The 13,033-nt window shown below is 42.7% G+C and overlaps 1 protein-coding gene across 1 annotated transcript; it reads right to left on the bottom strand.

Annotated features, from left to right (window-relative positions):
- Window positions 1–3,461: 3,461 nt before the first annotated feature.
- Window positions 3,462–9,105, bottom strand: LOC137284293 (alpha-(1,3)-fucosyltransferase 10-like). The gene is made up of 6 exons (XM_067816049.1): window positions 8,878–9,105; window positions 7,856–7,906; window positions 7,259–7,422; window positions 6,471–6,883; window positions 4,650–4,830; window positions 3,462–4,033 (listed from the first exon to the last, which is right to left on the bottom strand). Exons 1-6 carry the CDS (start codon window positions 8,888–8,890, stop codon window positions 3,506–3,508), a joined length of 1,350 nt encoding a protein of 449 aa, XP_067672150.1. The 5' UTR covers window positions 8,891–9,105; the 3' UTR covers window positions 3,462–3,505.
- Between the last annotated feature and the right edge of the window lie 3,928 nt (window positions 9,106–13,033).

Genomic DNA, 13,033 nt, shown 5'->3' with positions numbered 1-13,033 from the left:
TCACCACACAATGACGTAACAGTTCCGAATTGTGATCCCCAGCCACTGATCTGAATGTTTGATTGTTGTCATGCTGCTTCCTGCATACCACAGGCACACCACAAGCATACCGCACGTTACTGGACATTTACATATTTTGATTATAACTGCGTTTGCTGCCGGCAGTATTTAGCCATTGGTCTTCTGATACAAAGCCAGGCTTACTCATACTCAGAAAGATGTGGGATGGATATTCGAGTTTCAAGTAAGGTGTAAACTGTCTCATATTCATGACCTAATCTTAATATACTTTTTCTCATCTCAGACGCAAAACTTTAAAATTATACTCTTGAAAAGGTGGGGGATAATGACCTTGCAATTTGGAGAGGAAGTGTAAACGTTAACAAACGTTTCAAGGACAGACATCTTATAAACGCACCACCATTTCCCTCTACTACCACTCCTAAGCACAACACATGATACGCACGTACACAACGCAGTTGCCCCTTACACGTGCTTGGGGTCCCATTCATGATTTTGACGTTTCTTTCAAGAATGTCGAGAAGTCACTTAGAACCTAACTTTTGACACTCATCTTGCATCACACATTTGTTAGTGTTTGTTTCTATTCGTCTGTTTTAAAATGATAATCGTATACATGCAAATTACATGCCATACACCGATCATCTTTCAAAAGCGTCTACATTCCAAATAACTATGGTTGTAAGGAAGTGCAAATGGTGATGTACTCACAAAACATTTAATAGTATCATATCAACATTGATTGACTCCGATAAATCTCTATTTTTTTATATTAAATAAAAAAAAAAGAATGAAAATCCCCTACTTATTTTGAAGTGTGTGTGTGTGTGTGTGTGTGTGTGTGTGTGTGTGTGTGTGTGTGTGTGTCTTCATGCAAGGTCACAGAGCTCTGACATATCTGAATCCCAGAGTGCACCATCGCCTCCATTGGCGTTCAAATGTTTTGTTGTGACAGGAGGCCCTCGGTTATTCTCCACATCGCAACGGATCAATGTATGCAGTTCGGGTACAAAGTGAGGGATACGAAATACCTACCCGGAGGCTGGATTGTCACTGTGTTGACGGTATCTGAGAGATAGGTACGGGGAGCATGCTTCACCTATCGGGCGCCGGGAGGGTGTGCACAATGAAATCGAATGACTTGTAGATTTGTGTCGGCTTCTCATGTACCTCTTACATTTCCAGAGCTTCTCGTTTCTATTATATCTAAAATGTTTTCCTCTATTAACTACGAAGTTGTCAGGTTCAAGGGAGCTAACCAACAATTTAAACAACCAAATAACCATTTTATTGACAAAAGGCACATGAAATCATCACGGGGCAAACAACACTCTTTAAACAAATGCACATTTTCACCACGTGTTTTCAGCAACCTTGAAACAAAATTTGAACCGCTCAAACTTTCTAGTGCCTCCATTTCGCAATGGTTTTTTTATTAATAGTCGAGCATGTTTTTTAACCAAAATCTAAAAAGTACAATACGACACTTGCTCAAGATTGTTCGATCATCCGGTGCCAAGGTGAATCATACAACCCGAATTATGGTAGACTTGTGGAGGATGTTTCCTCGCTTTACTCGTAGCATTTATCCATTTTAATTTTGCATGTGTTTATGACGGGTGGGTCATCATAGGTTCACCTTTTTGCGACCACCTGGTGTCGTCACTGTGTGACACTGATCTAAAACACAGGCACATGGTACAGTAGAATTTCTTGACGATGTGGATTTTCTTTCCGGGTCCTTAATTACCAACGTGAAACTGATCAGGTGATATGTTAACTGTGGCCCGATACGAAGCATTTTGCAACAAATACATTGCTGTTATCTGCTGATTCTTATCTGCTGAAAATCCTACCAATCCTAGTCTCCAGCAAGGAGGGCTGAGCGTTAAATAATCACAGGCAAACGCGTTTTCATTTAATACTGAGGAAGAATGAAGGCTGTTCATTCGAGAAGACAAATTCAGCCTTTTAACCTGTTTCGATAGAGGGAGCTGTCATACAGTGCACATACATATCTCTGCAGGATGCTACTGTATGATCTGTATGATGGAATGTCATGAAGCTTTATACGTCAGGCTGTCAGTCTTTTGTGCGCCTGTTCAGACATTTGCCCGCATGGCCTGCTATAATTTGTAACCCTGGGTATCCGATGTATTTTCATAGCAGTGTTACTGACGCATTCTTCATACCAACTCCCGGAGTTGTAGTTCACCCGCTTACTGATAATGTCTTTCACAGCAACAGCAGCAGAGTGTCTAGATCATGTGTCTGATGTAAGTTTACAAGCATCTCAAGGGCCTCCCTACCAGGATTTTCATGCGTCAAGAAAAATTGCCACAGGAACGAATAGCCAGTATCTATATACATCACTCATGACCAGTGACCGTGTACTAACATGTACTCTCTCCTCCAATAGCTGTAGTTCCATCAGAGCTTGACTTGACCGAGTTTGTTTTTCTGCACATGCCCTCGTGAAGGTTCAGTAGTTGGAGCTAGGTTACGTACAGGGTTGACTTTGCCACTGTCAGCGCTGGAAACCATGGGAACTCATTACAGAGCTCCTTCTAACTCTGTTACGCAATACAGATACAGCCTCATCCAACTGACGTAACAGAATGGGTGTGATTCTTCGCTTTGAAAAGTTCAAACCGTCAAATGCGAGTGCATTCATTACAACATTGATCGGGGGTTCGCACCCCGTTATGGCAGGGACCATCTGTCTTGGTTTGCCAGCTCCATGAACTGTTTGATGATCATCAACTTTTTGAGGTTTGAACAACAGCAACGTTTTGGTACAAATATTTATATCGTTTTGAAGTATGAGCCGTTCCACAGGCTTGAGTGAGCGAGTCGATTTGTACTCCGCATTCAGCAACATTCCAGCTATATGGCGGTGGTCTGTAAATAATCCAGTGTGGCCCAGACTATCCAGTGATCAACAGCATGTGCATCGATCTGCGGAAATGGGAACCGACGACATGCGCCGAACAAGTCAGCGAGTGTGACCACCCAATCCCGTTAGTCGCCTTTCATGGCAAGCATGGGTTGATGAAGGCCTATTCTATCCCGGACCTTCACGGGTCACCTCAGGCTTGAACAAGGTTATAAACATCTATACTGAAACGTCGCATTTGCTCAAACATGAAGCTGATCATCCATAAAGACGTGTCCTTCCTATTGTCGGCTCCTTTCCCTCGTCGCTTGTTACAAAACCACTGCATGCGGTCGGGAGTCTTCCCACGATAAGCTAATATCCTGGGGCCGGAATCACTACACTTCTTAGAATATTCAATAGCCTTAGATGTTAAGTGAATCCGCCCCCTGTGCTATTGCTGAACGATTTACTGATCACAATGGGTACTCTCGAGAGGCAACTTTTCTTCACAAAATATTGTACCATGTCAGTTCTACATTAAACAAGAACCGAATGACCTTAATACAAAAATAACCCCGCTTTTATTCAATATACTTAAAACATATATCATAATTCGTCCTTGTGTTCTATATCTCCGTCTTTCCATCTCTGTGTGGCTGCTTCATAGAGGTCGTGAGCAGAGATGTTTTTGCCCATGTCATAAAACTGGCGGAACAGCTTGGCATTAATATGGTAGAAGGATAATTCACGATCACGACGAGGGTCGTGGACAGTGCGACCGTTTTCGTCAAATTTTGTAGATGGCAAAGGGCAGTTCATGTGGTTCTGATTAGCCTGTGACTTCGGGAGAGGTTCCCCGGATTCTGTGGCCTTCAGTGCTTTGTAGAGTTTGTTGCACAGAAAACACTCATAATCTACAATAGCCTTGGCGAAAGTCTCACCCACAAAATTGCCCGTTGGCTGACGCCTTAATTCTGATTTCAGATTTGGGTTTGAAATACCCGAATCTTTAAATTTCAGGTATGACTCATATTCATCGTCATTCTGATCCAAATGTTTGATGAACTCGGCCAGTTCTGCAATGCTGCTGAAATCTTCCACGAGAACCGCTGATTTGTTGGATGGCAAAAATTCCTGGAAATACATTGAACATTAAGTCACATTTTGCAAGAAAATTTACAAAATGTTATGTCGTAGTCAACATTTGATATCTAAGTCAATCGATAAAACCACCCATTACGTGGACTCGCCCTGTCCCGATACCAGAACTGAGATACTCAACTACTTGTTTTGTTCTCACCCTACTTCGACACATACGTGCATTTACATCAACAGATGTTTATCTTTTTTGTGACTAAATTCGTGAACTAGCGCACAGGGGCGGTCTCAAAAGCCACCCGTGAAGGTCCGGGCTCGAATATTGGCCGTCAGCAACCCCTGCTTGTCGTAAGAGGCCACTAACGGGACCGATAGATAGGCTCGCTCGCTTAGTTGACACATGTCATCGGTTTCCATCGATGATCATGCTGTTCATCACTGGCTTGTGTGGTCCAGACTCGATTACTTATAGACCGTCGCCACATAGATGGAATATTGGTGAGTGCGGCTAAAAACTAAACTCATTCACTCTCAAAAGCCAAGAATGACCCATGGCGTTTCAACAAGAGACAGTGTCCGACACGAGGCAAATTGGTCAAGCTCATGACACTTATTCTGACCACAATGCCATTTTCAACACAATTCATCTCACCTTGACAGTAGGCGAGCCCAGCACTATAGGTACAGTTCCCGCCTGTAGAGGGCGCCACAACTTCTCCGTTATATAGTCCTCACATATGGCGTTCTCAAAAGCTATTGCAAATTTGTAGCGGGCAACCAGCTTAAGGAAGTTATCCTTCATGTAACCGGCCATACCATCCACATCTTTGAATCTGCTCAAGAGAAACGATGGTTATGACTGGTGGGTGTACTAAATATTATTTCGTTAACAGGTAAAATTATGGTAATTCTTCGGGGTATTGTTTTTAACAGCAGACATGTATATACAGATATTGATATATTTATGTAGTGTCCTCAAAATACATTTCATGAATGGTGAATGTGGGCCAGAAAGTTTGAGAGGACATGTTTGTGGGTAATGAAGTGGCTACCCTTCCAGATTATGCAAGCTGTTCATCAGGATTGTTTGAGGCAAGGCCCAGTTCTAACACAGTAACAAAGAAAACCTTCATGCCAACCTCTTACGGCCAGCTTTTCGAACTTGTAAAGAGTGAACCCATTTCGGGCTGGCACACTGGCACATAACTTGGAATCCAGCAAATCAAACACACATTGTGTGACTCAAACATATTCAAATATATATTTGTTTGAAAGTAGGAGGCATCCATTTTTGTCTTTACATTAGAGATTTAACACGTAATATTCGCTGTATTAAAACCAACTGTAAATGACAATACATGATGTTATCCAAAAGTACACACAGTCAACATTTACTAGCCGAATGTATACGCACATTGTACAGAGGAATATGAAGTCTCTATTTATGAATCTGCTGCCGTGTAAACCATTAACCTACCGTCCAGCAGTAGCATAGTGTTTCTTCATAACAACAATGGGCAGGGATCGACCCTGTCCCTTTCAAACACAATCTCGTCCCAAAACGTTCATTAACGGTTTACGGTTTGTTCATTTAAACAGTCAACTCAGGATGCTTTACTTCACCTGTCTGACAGTTTGGTTTGGATCCATGTCCCTGTTTGGACAACATGGATGCTGTCAACGTTACAACAGCCAACATCATTATGACAAGCGACATTCTTGAAGTTCCTGCTCTAGGTAGTTACATGATGCATGGGCTGAGCTGTCACGAAGCACCGTATGATGCACGCAATCAAGGTTACAACACTCCATGACTCAGTAAAGCTTCCATACGTTTCATAATGGACACGTGAGAACCATTTCCAAACTGTCCAATGGTTGTGATATCTACCATACATATTCTCGTTCGCGTTCTTGAGAACAATTGACTGGTGTCTATATGTGTTCATGGCGGATGCATCATCACAACAGGATATGCTCACAGGTTCACTCGGTGTCATCTGATTCACAGAGACTCATGATGCTGATTCATAAACAGAGGCCCATGACACTGATTCACAAACAGAGGCGCATTATACTGATTCTTAAACAGAGGCCCATGACACTGATTCATAAACTGAGGCTCATGATACTGATTCATAAACAGAGGCCCATGACACTGATTCATAAACAGAGGCGCATGATACTGATTCTTAAACAGAGGCTCATGATACTGATTCACAAACAGAGGCTCATGACACTGATTCACAAACAGAGGCTCATGACACTGATTCATAAACGGAGGCTCATGATACCTGAAGGATTGAGAAAATGGTTCTTCTTTATGTGATGTGGAAGGATTTGTGTCTCTTATATTAGTAGTGACCATAACATTCACAAACAAATTACCAAGGGTGGCTGCAAAATTTCTGCTGCATTCTACTAAAGCAGTTTCCCCGGGACCTGACTGCTAATGGTGCAGATATATACTTACTCCTCTGGAAAGTCCTTGTTGTGAAGACAGTCGCCGTAGGAATCCACATCCACGTATTTCTGGAGCATCTGGACGTACTGCTCCCTGTTAGATGGTGTGCTACAGTCAGTGTGGACAAATATAATGGGTGCCAGACCACCCTCTCTTCTAAACAGGTTCTTCCTGTCAGTGGGAATTAAATGCTTTTTACTCAGCAAAGACTCTTCGTTTGCAAGCCAGTGCATAGGCATCGGATAGTCCGATCCTCGCTGAAAGGTTGCAGTGTAGTTGAACACCTCTATGACGCTTGGGAACGTAAACAGCCAATCAGCGTTCTTCGGTGACTCCTCGTGAATAAGTGCCCAAAGGTCGCCAGGTTTCCTTGGCAAAGGGAGGCCGCTCGAGAGGAAAAGGGTACCATAAAATCCGTACACCTGAAAACAGCATGTGTTACTTGTTACGCGTGTTACTTAAAAATAAAGAGTGCCCGATTCATTACCGTGTGTGTTGCTCAAAATGTTGCACTCCAAATCTGATGTAATAGATCCATGGACTCAAGGGAGAGATTCTGGGACATTGTGCTGCGGCGAACATCGAGAAAAGAATAAACTCGGTTGTGCTTCTGAAACTGTTACCCTTGCAATCAAAGTGCTTCTTAGGTTTAACCTTCACACATTTATGTCATGGTTCGTCTGTACTAGTCTAGCACATCATTATTTGAAAGGTAACCAGATTCCCAAGAAAGCAGGTACAATGTTCATTTGACTCATCTACCTACAAAACAAGACTGTCTTCAAACTGCTACCCACCATGACTTCCTGTCGGCGCGGTGCTGTCTTGTTCCTGGACACAACACATCTCTGCTCGGCCCTACAGGAGATGACATAATCAGGAGCATCACTAATCGCCTCCCACCACGTCACAACTGGCAGGTCGGCGTGACGGTCATCCACCGTGTAGCTTGTAATTTTCCCTGTAAAGTGTAAATATCACATCGTTCCATCTCAACACTCACTCCCTACAGCTTCTTCCTGCACCTGTGTAGGTGTCGACTGTCGAGATAGTCAAAGGGCAGTTGTTCGATACCCTTGCCACGTCATACTAGATGACGTTAAATGAACCTTCTTGTAGTGACCCTTCCTGATGCTTGGCATTAGAGGGCTGAACAAAACCTCTTTGGCATAAAGTGTATGGTATCCATTTAAACTGTGGCATGGTATCATGGGCGTATACACAGGCAGTCAGGTGTATGCAGCTACAAAAAAACACAAACACGCTAAAATAATCAACTGCTCGCAACAAGACGTTACGTTTCAGATCAACAGTCCACACGTCTGAAACCCCAATCATGTCACTGTCCTAGAGAAATGTAATTAACCAGTTTACGGATTTATGAATCAACTTACCATCAACGGTTATTAAAATACTTCTTTGTAGGATCAAGAGAAGAAGCCAGTCTGAAACATAAGTACATATGTATGTCAATGATGAGCTCATGCTGGCAAGAATACGACATCCTGAACCCTAGCCTCTCAGGGTGAGTCAGGACAAGCACAAGAGGAGCGACCTGTATGCTATCACTACACTATAGAACAAGTATACATGGATGACAACATCTTTAATTCTAGGGCACGGCATTCCGATACAGGTTCTTGAAAACGATACAATAACCTGTAAAGTCGTGCTCTAGAATGAAAGATGTTGTCATCCATATATACTTGTTCTACCTTCCAACTTCTACCTTCCAACTTATGCCTGTCAAACAAGCAATATCACTACACTGTGTTTCCCTCGGACGGTGCTCATAGTATTCCCCTCTGGTCAAACGCTGCGGACTGGGCACCTGTACTTGAAGTAATACATGCAGTAAGGTTTTACACCGCTTAAGTCAATGTACAGAAAAGGTCTTCACATGCTATGTCGGAAACCGAAGTGAGCCATGGTGTGTCAAGATTTTTTCTCCACCATATCACCCCGGTACAAGGACTCCCTGAGTAACTCCCAAACCAATCACCCTGTCCTCACCTAAACAGTCGCAAACCCACTCACCCACTGGCCGGAACGATGACCTTCTACCACCCCCAGCTCCCCATCCCCATTCCCCCAGCTGTCGATACCGGTACCCGTTAGTCAGGACTATATGATCTCCCATGGACCCTGGTCCTCGAGTAAATAACGTGCTGTCGTATACAGTAATCGACTAACCGATTAGGTCAAATGTGTATCTTGATTCCACGTCTTTGCCGACCGGCACATATCTCGTGTAGCGCTCTCTAACATAACGTAATACACGATTCTGTGAGATACGACTCAGATCGAGAGCAGCGAGACTGAAGTACTCCAAACGTGATATATGTCACGTGGCAGAAGCAGCTGATTAGATGTAATCAATCGATAAGGATGCACGACAAAACACGACTCAATTTACCTGGGAGAAGCATCGCTAGTGTCACAGTCTACTGTTCAGAGTTTAGTGAAAAAGTAACATGTCTTCTCTGAAGTACCACCCGAATGCAGTTGCGTCCCTTCGCGCCTGTGTGTTGCTACCCACAGAACCCGTCTGTGGCTGCTTCAGTTGTTCGGGACTACTTCATTCATACTGCCCAGACCGGTTGTGTCAGTACAACGTACCCGGACGAGCGAGGTCACTCGGCATAATGTGAAGTGACCCATATCTGACTGGGTTTACATTTGTGCGCGTCTTGCGAATACTTATTTCGGGTTTAGTCGTCTGCGAGGCACAAGCTGAATTAAGGGATGAAACAATATGTAATAATAAGGTGATATTTGTTTGCCTAGATCATGCTTTAAGGTGATGTTTGTGATGTGCATTTCTCAAGTAAATGATTAATATTTACTTGTTTACAGGTCATATTTTGTTATTTTATTACCAACAACATTAACATATCATACACACAGCATTCAAATACTATACTGTCTACTTTCATCACAATAAAAAGTTTGTTGAGGTAAAAGATGGATAGATAGATTATCTTTATTTCCTCCAAGTGTATGAATATTGTTACATATTACAAGATTATGTCAAGTTACATGTACAACGAATCAATAAACAGTTAATTGTGCAGATAGACATAAAATCAGCCACTAATAACATAACTTTCTTCCACTCCGTCACACTTAACTAGCCAAGTGTTGTACAAGATCCACCAAGCAAGTCAGCAATAATTCCATCATCATCATTTTCCCAGAAATCAACAAAATCAGACATTGGTATAATATCACATATCCTTTCAAACATTTCATTTCTCAAATCATTAAGATGTGTACAGGACATAATAACATGTTAAACAATATCAGAGGCTACTATTCCGCACATACACTCTCTGGATTCAATCTTTTGACAGCTAATGTGAATAATATGAGATATTTTGTAAAATTTGGTCTTATTAATGAGGGCTAGTTCCCACAGTCTACTTGGATTAAAAGGCTCTCGGATAAGGCAATATCTGGAGAGATCCTCTCTCACTGATATCTATGGAGGCTGAGAAGGGACATTTTCGCGTTGTCGCGTTGTCGCACCGTCGCCCTCTCAAAAACAAGCGAAATGAGGTGAAAATTAACCAAAGCGCGACAACGTGACAACGCGACAACGCGACAACACGACATTTCGCCCATTTGTCGCATTGTCGCGTGTCGCGTGTCGCGTTTTGAATAACATTTTCTCTGTTCCTCCAAAGTGCGACATAGCGACACTTTTCAAGGTCAAAATATGTCGCGTTGTCGCATTGTCGACCTATCTAACATGTGTAAAGAAAATACTAAACATTTCCTGAAACGCGATACGCGACAATGCGACATACTGAAATGTCGCATTGTCGCCCGTTTCGATTACCGGTGCGCATGTGTAGAAAGTCAGTTATAGTACGCATGCGCAGGAAAAGTTAAACTCTATTTTCATACTTCAATGGTCTTTTAACTTTTTCATTGTAATCACGGCACACGGTTGCCCTATCATTCAAGGCGGGGCAATTTGCTGTTCAGAGTTTGTCTCTTAGTCACACCAGATAGCCATTATCATATGTTCGAATCCCAGCACCAAACACATTAATCACTTTGGACATTTCGATGACAGGTTGTGATGACAGGTTGTGAAAAACTTAAATGTTGCAAAAATTCAAGCCACATCGATAGAAACATCAGGTGATGTCTTCGAATGGGTCACTATGTTCCATAATGTGGCTCTTGACATTTTCATGGTACAGTCCTATCCGACGCTGATGAATTTGTTCGAAATCTGCCTCTGTTCAGCCAGCAGTGGATGGATACCAAGTAAAATGAGATATCACTTAACCACCCGACACCTCAGTGACACTTTTGGTCGGCTTTGAACGTGATAATGGGAAAACGTCTTACAAATGGACTGTTATCATTGTGATATACTATCCCAATAAGTATACGCATAGACGAGAAATCTGTTGCGAAAATTTTCAGACATGTATAACTCGTCCATAAATAGACTTTAGTGCATGAAATTTTACATGAGTAATGAGTGCATGAGCACAGAAGAAGGCAATGTCTATAAAACAAATATTATACTTCTAGACAGCGAAGACGTTGAGCACGATGATGACGACGTAGCACGACCCTGACGTCGGGTTTTCTGTCTCTCAAACGAATCTCTTTCAACCTGTCCCGTAAGTTTGACCTGACATATCCTCTGACGTCCAGGTGCCTTGGCTGTTGTGCTCTCACCCATGGGAGTACGATTACTCATCTGTAGTACCTTATGCACCGATCTTGAGCTGCAGTGGTAACTCGAGGTCTGCCTGCACGGGGCCGGTGATTTCTTATACCTGTTTGGTTGCAACGAGCTGCAAGTCAGACGCCTGGCAACAGAAGACTGGTAATCTCCTGCATCTCTCAATGGCGATGTTCCGTGTCCAGTCAAGACGTGACGTAGTGATTTGACCTTGAAACGCCTTCAAAACGAATGCCAATTTCGGAAAGTAATCTGGATTTTTATTGACAGTAAGCATATTGTGTAAAATCATGTTTTCAACACTTTTGTTACATATTTTGACGATTGTGTGATCACAACAGGTAATTACTAGAGTTGTAAAAATACAAATCTCCTTTTGGAGGGATGGTTTATTAGAAACGATGACATGGCTTGGTAGTATTGCGTACCCTTGAAGTGCCAGAAACCATCTCTCCCTCCCTCCTACTCTGAGATGCTCCACTCCATTCCACACCACACCTCTCCCCTCCTCCCCCTTCACTCCCTCCGTCGCTCCGTTCTACTCCACTGCACCCTCGCCGACTCCTCTCCACTTCGCTCCACACCACTCCTCACTCCCCCGCCGCTCCACTCTCTCAAGGTTTAGGAAGCTTTGGAAATTATCGAGGTATTTCATTACAATAATGTGTTGCGATGTCTGTTTTAGTTCTTGTTGAATCCTGTCTTATTAACCTTGGGGCGGTGGGGTAACCTAGTGGTTAAAGCGTTTGCTCGTCACCCCGAAGACCCGGGTTCGATTCCCCACATGGGTACAATGTGTGAAGTCCATTTTCTGGTGTCCCCCATCGTGATATCGCTGGAATATTGCCAAAAGCGGCGTAAAACCAAACTCACTCACTGTTATTAACCCTGCACATGAGATGATTCACAACATATCTCATACTTTTCTCACATGGATACTATATCCAGCGGTACTTATATAGTTGTATCGTAATATTCTTCAGTTTGAATGGACAGTTTGAATACGCCATTCCATTAACCACGCACTTTTAACCCACACACTACACGGCAACATGGACGTTCATTTATCATTGTTCTGAGTTCCATTCACGGGTATCTCACCTCTTAAAAAGCATATAAAAATATTCATGCTTGTGATACTTTTTAGATTCCGCTGTAACTAACAAAACGCGACGTACGACAGTGCGACAACTCGACAACTCGACAACTCGACATTTTGACGAAATGTCGCGTTGTCGCATTGTCGCGTTTTAGTTAATATCTTATGATACATGCCGTAGTCAATATTTTAACAAAGCGCGACGCGTGGAGATGCGTCAATGCGACATTTTATCAAAATTTTATTAGTCACGGCGGAATGTAAAACTAGCAGAACAATAATAAATGAACGTACATAGAGCCGTGAAGTCCAGAGTGGTTGAGTGTCGTTGCTTAACGGAATGGTTCTATTCAGACTGACCATTTCGCTGAAAATTATTATGACATAGCAGACGTAGGTTTGAAACGATACAAGTACATGTGTATGGATGGATATAGTATACGTATGAGAAAAGTATGAGGTATATTGTGGATCAGACTATGTGCAGGATTAATAATATAGGATTCAAACAGAAATGAAAACGGGCGTCACAATACATTATTGCAATGAAGTACCTTGCTATTTACCAATAAACCTTGGATGAGTGGAGTGGAACGTCGGAAGAGTGAGAGGAGCGAGTGGACCTGAGCGTGGTGGAGCGTCGCGGAGTGAGAAGAGTGAGGGAGTTTAAGCTGGTTTCTGACACTACAAGTGTACCCAACTCTACCAAGTGATGTTATTGTGTCTAATATCCTACTGCTAGCAGTCCATTTGTTTTCCCATTAT

This window comes from Haliotis asinina, chromosome 5 (genome assembly GCF_037392515.1).
Source record: "Haliotis asinina isolate JCU_RB_2024 chromosome 5, JCU_Hal_asi_v2, whole genome shotgun sequence".
NCBI lineage: Eukaryota > Metazoa > Mollusca > Gastropoda > Lepetellida > Haliotidae > Haliotis > Haliotis asinina.
This window is presented reverse-complemented; position numbering and strand designations above follow the sequence as displayed.